This window comes from Capsicum annuum, chromosome 3, assembly GCF_002878395.1.
Source record: "Capsicum annuum cultivar UCD-10X-F1 chromosome 3, UCD10Xv1.1, whole genome shotgun sequence".
In the NCBI taxonomy this organism is placed as follows: domain Eukaryota; kingdom Viridiplantae; phylum Streptophyta; class Magnoliopsida; order Solanales; family Solanaceae; genus Capsicum; species Capsicum annuum.
This window is the reverse complement of record NC_061113.1, coordinates 164,777,836-164,795,322: the sequence shown is the minus strand read 5'-3', so window position 1 is coordinate 164,795,322 and position 17,487 is coordinate 164,777,836. Positions and strand designations below refer to the sequence as shown.

General features: G+C 39.8%; 1 protein-coding gene across 3 annotated transcripts in view; it reads left to right on the top strand.

Moving 5' to 3' along the window:
* LOC107852273 (protein PAT1 homolog) overlaps positions 1-16,303 on the top strand; it is a 25,092-nt gene extending 8,789 nt beyond the window's left edge. For 2 of the 3 annotated variants that reach the window (XM_016697337.2, XM_016697336.2), the window contains exon 5: positions 13,718-16,303. In XM_016697337.2, coding sequence (XP_016552823.1) covers positions 13,718-15,822 — 2,105 coding nt within the window. In that variant the 3' untranslated portion in view covers positions 15,823-16,303. Of the gene's footprint in view, positions 1-13,686 lie in introns of all 3 variants that reach the window. The other variant, XM_047408431.1, reaches the window with a different exon arrangement.
* The last annotated feature ends 1,184 nt before the right edge of the window (positions 16,304-17,487 follow it).

Sequence of the window (17,487 nt, the reverse complement as noted above, 5' to 3'; positions counted from 1 at the left end):
AATTTATTTAGTAAAGCATGGAACAAGATGGCATAACATAAATACGACACCCACAAGTAATAGTAAACAGAGAAAAGTAAACAGATTCGTAATAAAGCATGAAACAAGGTATCATAACAAGAAAATACCCCCACCAAGTAATTCCCTACACTAGCGACCCAAACTGACCCTAGCCTTTTGCCCTAATTCGCGTCTTCCTGATCTTCCTATCTAGGGTCATGTTCTCAGTGAGTTGTAACTGCTCCATGTCCCGCCTAATCACCTGAGTTGTAACTGCTCCATGTCCCGCCTAATCACCTCTCTCCAGTACTTCTTTGGCCTACCCCTACCCCTACCCCGCCTAAAACCATCCAAAGCTAGCCTCTCACACCTACGAACCGGGGAATCCATGCCCCTCCTCATCACGTGTCCGAACCATCTCAATCAGACTTCCTACATCTTATTCTCCACTGGAGTCACACCAACCTTCTCCCTGATAGTCTCATTCCGAACTCTATCCCCCTAGTCAGCCCACACATCCAACGCAACATCTGCATTTCCGCCACCTTCATTTTTTGAATGTGGGAGTTCTTAATTGGCCAACACTCCGCTCCATACAACATGGCCGGACGGACTGCCACCCTGTAGAATTTGCCTTTAAGCTTGGGCGACACCTTTTTATCACACAACACCCCCGAAGCGAGCTTTCACTTCATTCATCCCACCCCAATACGGTGCGACACATCCTTGTCAATCTCACCGTTACCCTGAGATTGTATATATTTAACAAAAACAATGAGAACAAATAGGATAAGAAAAAAGTTTTGAATTCTTTTTAAAAATAAATTAAAAAATTTAATTTTTTTTTGGGGGTTGTAGGTGAGGGTTGGGATTGTCAAAATAGGTAGTAGGAGTGGGGTAAAAAATTTGGTCTTATAGAAATAATTTTTTTTGTGTGTAGGGGGTGGGGGTAGGGGTACTAGGTAAGAAAAAAGTTTGATTTTTTTTTAAAAATAAAATTAAATATTTGTTTGGAAGGAGCAGGGGTTTGAGTTTTGGGACAGGGGATGAGGTAAGAAAAAAATTTGAAATATTTTTTTTGAATGAGGGGTGGTATGAGGTAGGGGTTGGGGTTGGAGAGTGAGGGTGTGGTAAGAAAAAATTGAAAATTTTCAAAATATAAATTTAATTTTTTTTGGAGGGGGGAGGGTGAGGGTCGGGTGGGGGTAAAAAAAAAGTTTGAATTTTGTAAAGAAAATTAAATATTTTTTTTTTTTGGAGGGGGGAGAGGGGTTTTGGGTAGGGGATAAGGTAAAAAAAATTGAAATATTTCTTTTGGATGGGGTGGTAGGGAGTGGGGTGGGGGTTAGGGGATTCGGGGTCGGAGTAAGGATGGATGATTTTGAGAGTTGTATGAACATTTTAATTTAAGAGTGAGGTTGAAAGAGTTTTGGGAAATATTTTTCTTACTAAAGGGAAGTCATTTTCTTTAGATTTGAGGAAAATAAGTTGATTTGGAAAATAATTTTCAAAACATTTAAGTCAACCAAGCATGAGAAAATTGGAACCAAACACACTCTTAGAGGACTCCTATTGATAAGGGTAGGGGGTGGACATCTAAGACCCCTTAGCATAAGCTAAAGGGACAATTGAAACATGGAAAGAAACTTACTCCCTCTGTTCATTTTTACTTTTCCATTGTGGACTTTGCACACCTCTTTGACAAACAATGATTGACATGAATATTTTACTATAATGCCCATATTAAATGACTTAGTATTAGGTCTTGGAAAATTATTTGGGGAATTAGTAATTAATGCTCAGGGTTACAAACAACAACATATCTAGTAAAATCCCACAAGTGAGGTCAATTAATGCTCAGGATAAGAAGTGGAAAAAAATAATTGTCTTTTCTTAATATGTTAAAAGTGACAAGTAAAAGTGAAAGATCTGTTTTTGGAACAGTGAACAAGTAAAAGTGAAGGGAGGGAGTACAAGATAATACTTAAAGACTAGAAAGGAAATAATATACTACTTTACTAGAAAGAATTAAGTTGTACAAAGAAAGCACTAAATAGTACTAGTAAAGCCTTAAATAGATCTAACATTGAATACATACAAGTAAACAAGGAAACAAGACTAGGAAAAGAATCTTGACAATGTCGGGATGTTTGGCTAGTCTTCTTTAGGAATGTGGGAAGAAAATGTCCTTTTCTGGGCTGATTCTTGGACCCTTATTGACAGTACTTTGCATGAAACACCCTTTATTTAGAAGCTTAATTGGCCACCATTTAACCCCTTTTACAAGCCCATAATTGTTGACTTTTATCCTTTCTTGATTTGGCTTTAACTTACACAAATTTGGGCCTCTTGTTGAATCTTAACCTCTTAACCGTTATTATAATGAACTTCAGTTTGGGACATAATAAAATAATTATAGCACTTGGATATTGGACTGCTCTTTAGTTGCACTTGAAGCTCAATTAGCTTGTTATTGATGTTCCTCTAGTTGAGATCTTGAAAGTGCATTCTAGAAGCTTGGTCCTTTGTCTTCCATTAGAAAATTCATCGTCGAATTTGAACCTCGAAAAACAGAGAAGAACAAGCATTAGGAAATTGCATCCACTAATCATAAACAATGGTAGTAGGAATAAAATAAGATACTAACCATATGTCCACTTAGTCCCATTAAGCCTAATGAATTTAAATGCTTCTATCAAACATGTAGAGACGCCATCATCCTTATAGGATAGTTTCCTACTTAAACAACTACAAAATGAACCACCCTTAGATGCATTTAACATATGCAATAAGCTAGATGAAGTTAATGCAGTAAAGAGAGAGTTTTGTAAAAGTCCACATATTTCTGACGATAAACTGTGTAAACCCTAAAGAGAGATCATGTCAATCGTCAAATGAATCTAACTCTTGTTTTAGTGAAGATCTGGCATCAACTAACACAAATTCATAAAAATTAAAATATGGATAAGTAGAAAGAATAACACAAGTAATAGTATCAATAGTTAACTTGCCTTATTATTCTTGCAACTTTCATTCTTGGAATTCTCCTCTTGATCACAACTTTTACTTCTCTATCAAAATCATGAATTTTATCAAAATAAATACAACAACATAGCTAGTGTAATCCCACAAGGTGGAATATGGGAAGGGTACAATGTACACAAATCTAACCTCTACCTTAGATGTAGAGCAACTGTTTCCGATAGACCTTAGCTTCTTTATCAAAATAAATAATAGGTGAATTATAAAATATGTGTTCATCCTCGAGAGTGTTGTGTGATAAGAAGGTGCCCCCTAAGCTTAAAGACAAATTTTACAAAGTGGCAGTTCGTCTGGCCATGCTGTATGGAGCGGAGTGTTGGCCAGTCAAGAACTCCCACATTCAAAAATTGAAGGTGGCAGAAATGAGAATGTTGCGTTGGATGGAGATGATTAGACATAACATGGAGCAGTTTAGCTTACTGAGGACGTGACCCTAGATAGGAAGGTGTGTAGCTAGGTTAGTAATCCTAGGACTATGTCCATAGGTAGGGGCAGCTAGTTAGGAGAGTTTGGATGTAGTGGGTGTCTTTGGTGTGTGAGTGTATGGTACAACTATGTGGGTGTCTTATTTTGTATTTCTCTTTTTTCTCTATTTCTTGTTTCTTGTTTCTGTTATGCCATTCATCCTGTTTCATGTTTCATTATGACCTTGTTTACTATTCTGAATCTTGAGCCAGGGGTCTATCGGAAACAACCTCTCTACTTCTTCAGAGGTAGCGGTATGGACTGTGTACATTGTACCCTCCCCAGACCTCACTTTGTGGGAATACATTGGGTTTGTTGTTGTTGATATTCATCCTCATAAAAAATATAAGGTGTCACAACAAGAGTTTTCACAAGAACCAACTCTAGATTGGGAATTGCTAGGTGGCATGGACTCACAATCTTCTATCTAATTGTAGTTCATCCATTTGTGCATCTCCCATAGTTTCTATACAAGAAATAACAACAACAACAAAAAACCCATTATATTCCCACATAATGGGGTCTGGGGAGGGTAGAATGTACGCATTCCATACCACTACCTCTAGGGAGGTAGAGAGACTGTTTCTGATAGACCCCCGACTCAAGACAAAAGACATTAAACAGAAACATCAAAATCGTAGAACATGATACAAATAAAATAGGTACGACATTCGCAATTAGAGAAAAGAAAAAAGAAATACATATGTAAATCAATAAATAACACAAGAAGGAAAAGAAGGTTAGAAATATTGGAGTTACAATAAAAAAGGATCTTACTCAAACTCTTTTGTTTTTTGTTACTCCCAACTTTCTTTCTTGCACTCTTTTCATTCTTTTTTTTTTTTTTTTTCATTTAATCTTCTCTTTTCTTGTGACAATTCACTCACCACTCTCTCTAGCTCTCCTCTTCCCACTCTTTTCTTCTGACAACTTTTGAATTAACGATATAGGAGATATATAATCAACAACATAATCACCATCAACAAACTCAATATTATGAACACAAATATGATCTTCAATCACTTCACATGCACTACTAGGTCTTCCTTTCACACGTTTTTATTTTGCACAAGATGATACAACATAGCCTTGACACTAAGAACGTTGAATTTCTTTATGGCGAAAGCAAGAATATGGTGCAACCATATCACTTCGTTCTTCACTTCTTAACATCTTTATAAGAAAGAATTAACTAGGTAGAATGGAAAGAAGCTTACTTCTCTACCTTTTTTAAACTCAAAACAACTCTTGATCGGTAATCTTTAGATTTATAAATAAATCCAAGCCACAATCTCAAGAAAATATCTAGTATTTACACTTTCAATTTGACTTCTTCCCTCTTTTAAACTCAGCCACACTTGCTTTTCCCCCCTCAAAATAATCTTTGTATAAATATACTATGTAGATTTATAACTAAATCAAAACGCACATCTCTTAGTAATACATACAGATTTTAGGGGAGGAGAAAAAAAGAATCAATCCTAGAATGAATAAGTTTTTGTTTAAACAAAACATGAACAAAAAGGGAAGACATTTAGAGCCAATCGTAAGAATAAGAAAAAATTGCTTTTCTCTTATTTGTCCTTGTTGGAAACAAACTAATCCAAATAGTATTTTTTTGGAGAGCAAGTAATCAAAATTCTTGGAGAGAAAGTTATCTTTTCATTTTAACTCTTTTTTTCCTTTTATGCCCTGATAGTCAAGAAATACCAATATCTGCCGTGAACAAAATTTTGATATAACAACTCTGATACCATTTGATATCACGACGAGGTTGGGGAGATCCCAATTTAGAGTTTGAGTATTAGCTGTGCCTAAGAGAAATGTAATAGATTTTGAAATGCGAGAATTAAAGATGGGGAGAATTCGAAGGAACCATATAAGAATTTTTAAAAACATGAAGTTCTAAAGCCTTGACAATTTCCAAGTAACAAAAATAGATTTATAAGAAGAAATCTAATGCATTTACTTGGGAAAACGAATCTAAATGATAGATTCGGATTTGAACCGCTTTATGAGTAAAACTAATCGCCTTCTAAAGAATACCAAAAAGGAATCAAAGATATCACTAGAAATTATCTTTTATTTTTTAACTATGAAACTAGTAATGGATGTAAGATAAATTCTCAACGCCAAGTCACAAAGGTTCATCTTGGCAATCTTGGAGAAGTTTGTCTATTCTTCTCTCAGAAAATGGGCAGAAATCATCCTCTTTTAAGGCTGATTCTTGGACCCTTCTTGACCTAGCTTTGCACAAAATTTCCTCCATTTAGAAGCTTTGTTGCACACCAATTAACTCCTTTTAGAAGACCGCCTATAATTGTTGACTTTTGTCTCGTCTTGATTTGAATTTAGGCATCTTTCCTCGGACTTTTAAGAGCTGGAATGTTAACCTCTAACCTTTTTCACAATGGACTCCAATTTGGGACATAATAAAATAATTATCGCACTTGGATACTGGATAATTGGCCTTTAGTTGTACTTGAAGCCCAATTAACTTGTCTAGATATTCCTGTAGTTGATATCTTGAATGTTCCTTCTAGAATCTTTTGTACCTTGATATCTTGAATGTTCCTTCTAGAAGCTTTTAAACTTGGTCGCCTCCCAAGAACCTAGTTCTTCTTCGACCTAGTTCTACCTGTCCTAAAACTTAATATAGCCACCCTTGTACACCTCCTAATTGGTGCATCCGTGTACCTTGATATCTTGAATGTTCCTTCTAGAAGCTTTTAAAGCTTGGTCGCCTCGCAAGAACCTAGTTCTTCTTCGACCTAGTTCTACCTCTCCTAAAACTTAATATAGCCACCCTTGTACACCTCCTAATTGGTGCATCCGTGTACCTTGTTTTCACATGCCCGAACTATTTCACCGTTGCTTCCCTCTTCTTGTATGCCATGGAGGCCACTTCCACCTTATCCTGTATCACTTCGTTCTTAATTTTATCCCTCTTATTCTCTCCTAGTATGCCCCACATTCATTTGAGCATCCTCGTCTCTTCTGCCTTCATCTTCTAAATGTGTGTTCTTGACTGGCCAACATTTTGTGCCGTACAACAATGTAGGTGTAGGTCTAACACCGCTTTGTTAAACTTACCTTTAATCCTTAAGTGACACATTCTTATAATACAGTCCCTTGGATGCAAACCTCCATTTCACCTATCCCACTCCAATATGATGAGCGGCATCCTCGTCAATCTCACCGCTCTCTTGATTATAGACACAAGATACTTGAAACTTCCCTCTCTTATGACTTTGTGTATCAAACTTCACTTCTACCAACATCATGCGTTATGTCAACATCATGCGTTATGTCACTGGAACTTTTTGAAGGTGGTTTAATGCTTTAATTATGCCGCCATACAATGAAAACAATAATTTTTAATTAATTAAAAAATTATTTCATTCCCAATATCACCCTACAGTGAAGTGATGATATTTCCTATAATCAAAAAGGTCAAACATGAGTAAATGAAAATAATGGCGATTAGAATTAGAGTTATATTTACTTTGCTCATTGTTTTGTTTCCTATGCATCATAGTGTTCAATCAATGGATGCTTAGAGTATTAATTGTTGCCTGATGTTAAAAGAACTAATCCCGCTATCCCATTTCATTTTTCTTTCCTTTTTTATGGGGCCAAAAGGCAATTACACCTCTTTATATTTAGTAGTAACAATTTAACTATAAAATATCCCTTCTACCTTTAATGAGTTGATATATAGCGGCATAAATATCTTTTGACTTATTTTTGATCACAAGTTTCTGAAAGTATTTCTTTATTTCTTAAAAGTCACACTAAGTCAAACATCATCACATAAATGATGTGTAGTCTTAACTTTGGTTGACAGTAACATAAAACAATTTGAAAGTATTCATAATTCATAATATAAGTAACATAAAGCAATTTGGAAGTATTGATAATATAATAACAATAAAGCAAAACCAAATAAAATAGAGGATAACCTAATCCCTTATCCAAAAATTTCCAAATTTCGAATGTAAGAGAAAATCAGTTACCAAGGATCAATGAAATTGTTTTCAAATTAGTAAAGAAAACATTCCTTAAATGCCTAAGGAATTTTTAAGACGGTACATGAAAACTTGCCTAAAATTCCTAATCTATTTTATCATAGCAAACAATTAAGGAAATTTAATAATGTTATAATTTTGAAAAATTTTATATATGTATGTGGCAGACTCGAAATCAAGCAGATATATGCTTTGAAAGAGAAATTTAGGTAATTTTGATATCAACAAATTACTTCCTCAAAGTTGGTTTTCCTCTAAAGTCATCATCCTCACCATTTTTAGTCAAAAGAGTGACGTGAAGTAATTTAACTGGCGAGAAACCATCAACAACAACAACATGCCTATTATATTCCCACAAAGGGGTCTGGGGAGGATAAAGTGTACGCAGTCTATACCACTACCTCAACATGAGGTAGAGAGGCTATTTCCGATAGATCCACATCTCAAGACAAACAATCTAGAAAGGTAGCAGCAGGACATCAGATAATACCAGAAACTATTCAAAACGACAAGACGACATCAAAATTCCTAGGCCAAGACACTATAAGCAGGACACTACGACTACTGGCACAGATAACAAATCAAAGCACGTCTATCTACTAGCAAAGACATACCACCTTTTATTAACCTTCTATCGTAATTCATGTCCCCACACTTTCCTACCTAGGTCGTGTCCTCAGTAAGCTGTTCCTAGGTCGTGTCCTCGGTAAGCTGTAGTTGCTCTATCGGGGAGATGAAAATGGCCAAAAAGGGTGAGTGCATATAAGCTGCTAGTCAGTTCTATTTCAAAAGAGAACGTTGTAACGAAAAACATAACATGTTTGTCAATTGTCCACTCATAATTTCACAAATAACTTTTGGCTCCACCTCAACGGGGAAGAGAAGCAACATCAATTGTCCATTGGCAGAAGGTGACGACCCACAATTGAAGAATAAAAGAAGAAACAACATAGTATTAACTATTTAGAACCTCTAATTATTAAATTAAGTTGACTAGATATGGATGTAATGTGATAGAACTAAATTAGTCAAAAGATATAGATCTATGTATCGAGCAACGTTGAAGAAGATGCACAACACAAAGTATTATGGTGGAACTAGGTTGGTTGGACTCTTCACTTTTTAGTGCCGCACCTGTGTTGACAATACGTGTGTGTGGGGTCCAAACTGGATCTGGTCAACTGATTTTGAGTTGGTCAAAATCGACGGAGAAATTTGGGACAAATAAAATCAAATGCCAAAGTAACAATAACAACAACAACAAAAAACCCAGTGTATTCCGACCAAGTGGGGTTTGGGGAGGGTAGAGTGTACACAGTCCATACCGCTACCTCCAGAGAAGTAAAGAGGCTATTTCCGATAGACCCTCGGCTCAAGATAAAGAAAAATAGACCAAAGCGTAATTAAATAAGAAGCAAGATGGATGGCATAACATGACAAGGAATAAAACACATAAAAATAGAAGTCAGAGCAATAAGAAATAAAATAAATAAGCACAATAGGAGGAAGAGACCCACGCCCGCCTGGCCGGGCAACTATCTTTGGACCCAATCCTAGGTTTACTAGCCCGACTCAACCAGCTTTTCTAACTACTTACTAAATCCACGCACATAACCTTGCCTTCTACCCTTATCCGCGACCTCCACACCTTTCTATCTAGGGTCATATCCTCAGTAAGCAAAAGCTGCTCCATATCATGTCTAATCACTTCCCTCCAGTACTTCTTCGGCCTACCTTTCCTTCTGAAGCCATCTAACGCTAACCTCTCGCACCTACGAACTGGGGCATCTCTTCATCACATGTCCAAACCATCCCAACCTTCCTTTGCGCATCTTATCCTCCAACAAAGCCACTCCGACCTTCTCCCGAACGGTCACATTCCTGACTCTATGCCCTCTAGTAAGTCCATACATCCAATGCAACATTCTCATTTCTGCTACCTTCATTTTTTGAATGTGGGAGTTCTTGACTGGCCAACAATCTGCTCCATATAGCATAGCAGGACGGATTGCCGCTCTATAGAATTTACCTTTAAGCTTTAGTGGCACCTTCTTGTCACACAACACTCCCGAGGCGAGCCTCCATTTCATCCAACCAGCTCCAATACGGTTAGAGACATCCTCATCAATCTCGCCATTCCCCTGAATCATAGACCCAAGATACCTAAAACTATCCCTCTTTCGGACCTCTTGGGAATCCAACCTTACCACGACATCATCCTCCTACCTCACCTCACTAAACTTACATTCCATATATTTCGTCTTGGACCTACTCAACCTGAGATTCAAGGGTTTGCCTCCAAACCTCCAATTTTTCATTCACACCCGCCCGCGTCTCATCAATCAGCACTACATCGTCAGCGAACAACATACACCACCGCACCTCCCCTTGAATACTCCGTGTCAACACGTCTATCACCAACGCAAACAGGAACGGACTAAGAGTCGAACCCTAGTGCAACCAACCCTTCCAATAAAAAGGATTACCTTATATGCATATATATATATATATATATTTCTATATCAGTTCTTTTCCTTTTATCTCCATACGGGGTTGGGGTTCTCCTCTACCAATATTTTCTCCTCAGAATACCTTGTAAGGCTCCCGTATAATGTCTCATAATTTAGACATATTTTTATAACTCTAATTTTAGATAATTGAATGATTTTTAGATGAATTGCAGCACCTGTATTCGTACCCTCGAATCTTAAGTGTTTAGATCATGAAGGATCTGATTGCTAGATCCGCACCTGTATTGGACTCCCGCACCAGAGTCCAGCAACTTAGGGGTGAAATGCCATGCGGTCATCTAGGAATAAAGAAATACATCACTATTATGATGCAAATTTATACCGATAAGGTTTATGTGAAAAGCTCAATCTATTCCTATGCAAATTGAATCCGTCTTAGCAAAATATTTTCATTGCAAACATGAATTCTTCAATCATACAAAGTTACAAATTTGTAAGTATAATTTTGGTGGACTTCAATATCCTATATATTGAGAGCAAGAATTCTTCAATACACACAATTGCAGATTTGGTAGTATAATCATAGTTGATGTCGATATCCTATATAACTGAAGTGTCAAACATTACGGTTTTAGCAAATAGGTATTTTGTTATTTGGGAAAATATTTAATTTTTGAATCGTGAATCAAATTCTGCTAAAGTTTACAGGTTGAAGTCAACTTAAACTCTATGGCTTTCTAAATTGATAAAAATGATCAAATAGTTGGTCTGTGATATACGTTCTTTCCAAGCTAAATGTTGGGCATAGAAACAATCCACTTCAATGTAAGAATACCTAAGATGGTGCTCAATATGTAAAACTCTTAGCTGGCAAGACATATAGGATATGTGCTTTTAGAGTTTGATTATAATAAGAGAAGGAATAAAATATGTAAAACTCTTAGCTGGTGCCATATAGGATATGTGCTTTTAGAGTTTGATTATAATAACAGAAGGAATAAAATATCAGCACATCTGACATAAACTTTATGATTAACAGTCAACAACAACAACAAACCCAGTGTATTCCCACCTAGTGGGGTCTGGGGGGTAAGATGTACGCAGTCCATACCTCTACCTCTAAAGAAGTAGAAAGGCTGTTTCCGATAGACCCCCGGCTCAAGGCACGAGATACCACACAAACACATAGTAAAGCACAACACAAGATTACATAACATAAATACGGCACCCATAAGTAATATAAAACAGAGAAAAGCACACAGGTTCGTAATAAAACATGGAACACGGAATCATAACAGGCATAAAACCCCCACCAAGTAATTCCCTACACTAGCGACCCAAACTCGCCCTAGTCCTCTGCCCTAATCCTCGTCCTCCAGACCTTCCTATCTAGGGTCATGTCCTCGGTGAGCTGTAACTGCTCCATGTCCCGCCTAATCGGCCTACCCCTACCCCGCCTAAAACCATCCAACGCTAGCCTCTCACACCTACGGATCAGGGCATCCATGCCTCTCCTCTTCACGTGTCCGAACCATCTCAATTGGGCTTTCCGCATCTTGCACTCCACTGGAGTCACACCAACCTTCTCCCGGATAGTCTCATTCCGAACTCTATCCCCTCTAGTCAGCCCACACATCCAGCGCAACATCCGCATTTCTGCCACCTTCATTTTTTGGATGTGGGAGTTCTTAACTGGCCAACACTCCGCTCCATACAACATGGCCGGACGGACTACCACCCTGTAGAATTTGCCTTTAAGCTTGGGCGGCACCTTCTTATCACACGACACCCCCGACGCGAGCTTCCACTTTATCCATCCTGCCCCAATACGGTGCGAGACATCCTCGTCAATCTCACCGTTACTCTGGATCACGGACCCGAGATACTTGAAACTATCCCTCTCACATACCTCCTGTGATTCCACTACTACCTCATTCTCCCGCCTCACGTCATTAAACTTGCATTCCACATACTCTGTCTTGCTTCTGCTCACCCTGAACCCTTTAGACTCAAGAGTTTGCCTCCACACCTCTAATTTGTCATTCACACCCCCTCGAGTCTCATCTATCAGAACTACATCGTCTGCAAAAAGCATACACCACGGCACCTCCCCTTGAATACGCCGCGTCAACACATCCATCACCAACGCAAACAAGAAGGGACTAAGAGTAGATCCCTGATGCAATCCTGTCAGGACAGTGAAATGCTCTGAGGCTCCTCCCGCCGTCCTCACCTGAGTTTTCGCTCCATCATACATATCCTTAATTGTTCTGATATATGCCCGCGGTACTCCACTCACCTCCAAGCATCTCCAAAGCACCTCCCTGGGGACTTTGTCGTAAGCCTTCTCCAGGTCGATAAACACCATGTGCAGGTCCTTCTTCCTTTCCCTATACTGTTCCACCAACCTCCGTACCAGATGAATTGCCTCCGTTGTCGAGCGGCCAGGCATAAATCCAAACTGGTTTTCCGAAATAGACACTATCCGTCTCAGCCTCACCTCAACCACTCTCTTCCAGATCTTCATAGAGTGACTCAATAACTTAATCCCCCTATAGTTATTGCAACTCTGGATGTCACCCTTATTCTTATAGAGAGGGATCATGGTACTCCACCTCCAAGCCTCGGGCATCTTTGCCGTCTTGAAAATTTCATTAAACAATCCAGTCAACCACCTTACACCAGCCTCTCCAACGAACTTCCAAAACTCCACCGGTATCTCATCCGGCTCCGTCGCCCTACCCCTTCGCATCCTGCGAACAGCCTGTCTAATCTCTTCTACCTTAAAACGTCTACAATAGCTAAAATCCCGACACTCCTCTGAGTGCTCCAGTTCCCCTAACACAATAGCTCTATCCCCTTCGTCATTCAAGAGCCTATGAAAGTACGACTGCCATTTATTCTTAATGTGGCCGTCCTCCACCAACACTCTACCGTCCTCCCCCTTACTGCACCTCACCTGATCGAGGTCACGACCCTTCCTCTCCCTAACCTTAGCGAGTCTAAACAACTTTTTCTCCCCTCCTTTCCCCTGTAACCCTGCATACAAGCTCTCAAAAGCGGCCGTCTTAGCTGCCGTGACTGCTGACTTTGCCTCCTTCCCCGACAGGGACAGGAACAGCCTTTGGGCTTTATCTGACAATTATAGCCAACTTTGAATTGCTTCTTAAAAGGAAATTTTTTAACTTTTATAAAGGGTAAAAGCTATCAATACTTCAAGGATCTTTTTCGTTGATCAACATTTAGCATTTTATTCTAGAGTCTCTATAGTTATCTAACAACTTTTTTTGTAGCTTTTTCGTAGAATATAATCCTTGTAACTTTTTGCCACAGGTCCTGTTGACTTTAACACACTGTTACCATTTCAATCAAACGAACAAAAAACATTTAGTGTTTTAGTATTCATGCTTTTATAGCATATAGATTAAGTAGAAAATATGCTGAACACCTTGGCTGAGAACTAGAGTTGGTTTTGGTGATGTATTGAAATAAAAACTTGGCGGCATTAGTTCACATGCATCACTTGGCTATCACATATAGGTCAGAATATGAGTTCTTGTTTTTACCTTTCTCAGTAGAGATGTAGTTTATACTTTATAGCTCTCTTCCCTTTTGTAAAGTTCACTCTGGAGATCATCTTGCCTCATTTAATTCATTTTTGATTAATTGGTTAACTGAAGGTGTATTTTGTCCGCATGATTAATGCTTCAGGCTCATCAGCTGTTGAGTGGTCACAAGATGAAGATTTTCGTAATTGGATTGACCGGAATGCTCTTGATGGGGGTGAAAGCAAAAGATGGCCATCACAGCCACACTCTTCTGGTGCTCACCTTTTGGAGCCAAAAACTTTGTACAGGACTTCCTCATACCCTGAGCAACAACAGCAATATGAATATCACCAGCAAACCCCGAGCCATCATTACTCCAGTGAACCAGTACTCGTCCCGGAATTGCCTTTCACTTCATTTCCTCCTAGCGCAAGGCATCCACAAGCTTCCCCAAATAACCAGTTACGGAACCCAAATGGTCCAAATCATCCCGGTGGACAGCAAATGGCAGTTTCCTCACCTAACTTCTCTCCCTTCTTAAACGCTGCAAATCACTTAACTGCCTCGCATCTTGGCCCGCAGTATGGTGGGAAGTTTTCTCAGGGCACACCTCCTGGGCTCCACCCTCATAATCAAATTCCAGGCCAATGGTTGAAACAATCTACTGTGTATTCTGGGGAGCAATCAAACCTGACCAGTAATATGATGCCCCAACAGTCGCATCGCCAAAATGGTTTCGCGCCGCCACATGGGGGGCTGCAGCAACCCCAGCAGCCTGGTCAACAGCATCCCTTGCATTCACCCTATGGCCACTTGCCAGGATTGCAATCCCAACTGTTTAATCACCATATGTCTCCACTGCCGCAGATGATGAATAATTTTGATATGCTTGCATTGGCTGATTTAAGAGATCAAAAGGCAAAACTAATGCTGAGAGGCAGACAGGGCCTGCATTACTCCCAACTGGGATTTGATGTTAGTAACCAGAGAAATGTTAGTGCATGGCCAAAATTTAGATCCAAGTACATGACAACAGATGAATTAGAGAATATTCTTAGAGCACAGCTGGCGGCTACCCATAGCAATGATCCTTATGTTGATGATTATTATCACCAAGCTTGTCTGGCCAAAAAGTCTGCTGGTGCAAAGTTGAAGCACCACTTCTGCCCAAATAATTTGAGGGATGGTAGTGCTCGAACTCGTGCTAATACTGATCCACATCCTTTTCTCCAGGTTGATGCTCTTGGAAGGGTTGCTTTCTCTTCTATTCGCAGGCCCCGTCCGCTTCTTGAAGTTGATCCACCAAAATCATCTGTCACTGGATGTATAGAACAGAAAATGTCGGAGAAACCCCTGGATCAAGAGCCAATGCTAGCAGCTAGGGTGACTATTGAGGATGGATTGTGTCGTCTTCTTGACGTTGATGATATTGACCGGTTCCTAAAATTTAACCAGCTTCCAGATGGAGGAGACCAGTTGAAACACAGGCGGCAGGTTCTGCTTGAGGATTTGGCATCATCACTTCAGCTAGTTGACCCCCTTGGCAAAAGTGGCCACTCTGTGAATTCGTCTTCTAAAGATGATGTTGTCTTCTTGAGGATCGTTTCACTTCCGAAGGGCCGGAAGCTGCTAGTACGGTACCTACAGCTTCTTTTACCTGGAAGTGAACTGACCAGGGTGGTTTGCATGGCTATTTTCCGTCATCTAAGGTTCTTGTTTGGTGGGCTTCCAATTGATCACGGGGCAACTGAGACCACTGTGAACCTTGGAAGGACTGTGTCACTGTGTATTTGTGAAATGGAGCTCAAAGCACTTGCTGCCTGTCTTGCATCAGTGGTTTGTTCAGCAGAGCCTCCTCCACTCCGTCCTGTTGGAAGCCCTGCTGGAGATGGGGCATCTGTTGCTCTAAAATCTGTCCTTGAGAGGGCGACTGAGCTCTTTAGAGATCCCCATGCTGCTGGCAAGTGCAGCATGCCTAATAGGGCATTCTGGCAGGCCTCGTTTGATGCATTTTTTGGGTTACTAACAAAATACTGTTTCAGCAAATATGACACTGTTATGCAAGTTTTCTTGATGCAAGCCCCACCGGATGTGACTGCTAGTGGATCCGATGCTGCCAAAGCTATTAGTAGGGAGATGCCTGTTGAACTTTTGCGTGCCAGTCTTCCTCACACTAGTGAAGAACAGAGAAAGGTCCTGTTAGAATTTGCACATAGGTCCATGCCTGTGCTGGGTGTTGGTAGCCAAAGTGGGGGAAGTGGTACATGATTATTTTTGGAGATTGATCTCATGTATTAGATGTTTTGATGATTGTCACGAAGTATGTCAAAATGCACCGTTTGATGGATTGCTTTCGTTGGCATATACGGTGTTTATGTGAAAACATTGTTTCAGTTGCAGGACATGGAGCCTGATCATCTGCAGTATTCTGGTTGGAGATTAGTAAGGAACTTCATTCTTGTTTATACATGGATGTGGTCATCCTTATTGGTACTGTGCTGCTTTAGAGAGGTGTGAAGTAGGTTGTTGCTGTAAAATGTTCTAGTTTTCTTTTTAAATTCGGAGTTCATTTGATGCTTTTTTCCCAACCATGATAGTCCTGTCATTCTGAGGAGTTTTTAGGATAAGATGTACAGTTTCAACTAGAAAAAGCATTTAGCTTCTAGTTTTACTTTTGGAGGATATGTTGGGGAATTTATAATTTTCCAGTGTTTGATGATTATATGAATGAATGTTGAAGCTTAGAACAGTTGATGGTGGTGCCATGTTCCAGCTCATGCTATAAGATCTTCAAAAAGTTGAATATGAGGAAACTCTAGTATTACTTGTGGGATTCATCTAGGACAGGAGGTTTACAATTTCAAGGTGCAATTTGTTGAGCTAATGCTCATTCCTTATTTTACATCCAATTTCTGCTGTCTATCACCCTCTTATTGGCTTTTGTTTATTTAGGGAAGCACTAGCAAAAGGTAGATATCTGCTTGAGCTAAAAATATTCAGACTAGAGAAGTTGCGACTCTGCCAGGGAAGATACTTTTAGCAGCATGTTATCTCAGACCGTAATAAAGTGGGAAAAAATAGTGTCCAGGGCTTTGGTTCAGTAGTAATAGCATATTGCATGAGGTGTTGATTAGGTGCATCTTTGCGAACTTGAAACCTGGTATGGAGTATGGATGAGAGCCGTATGTTTCAGTGGAGAAAGGTAGAGCGGTGAACCATTATTTAATGTTTTAGATTGAGCTCTGTCAAACCTGTTGAAGTAATAGGTAAAAACGTCTTTTGCTTCAATCGCTAGATTAGCACTTTCAACTTGTATTCTCCAGACTCAGATTGACTTTTTGCTGCTTAGGAAGGGGGATAGAGTATTGTGTAGAGATTGTAAGGTAATCCTGAGTGAGAATTTTGCGACCCAACATAGACTCCTGGTGATGGACTTGGTTATCAAGAAGGGCAAGATGACGCAGGGTGGGAAGGGTAGGCCTAGGGTTAGGTGGGGCAACCTGACTCCGGTTGGTGCTTTGCAGATTGGGGCAAAGTTGAGGGGATGGGGGTGTGGGAGTGTTGGGGGACGTGGATAGTATGTGGGATAGAGTTGTTAGTTGCATCAGGGAGTCTGCTAGAGGTGTTGGGTGTTTCGAGGGGAGGGTTTGGCTGGTATCGGGGGGATTGGTGGTGGAATGAAGATGTTAAGAAAAAGGTCGAGACGAAGAAGGTGGCTTATGCAAAGTTGGTGGAAATTAAGGCTGAGGATGAGAAGGGGTGAGCAGGGAGGAGTACAAGTTAGCAAAAAAAGTGGCTAAGTTAGCAGTCACGGCTGCTAAGGCAACAACTTTTGAGAGTTTGTATAAGGGGTTAGAGGAGAAAGGCGGGGAGAAGAGGATGTTTAGGCTTGCCAAGGTTAGGGAATGGAAGGGTCGTGATCTGGATCAGGTG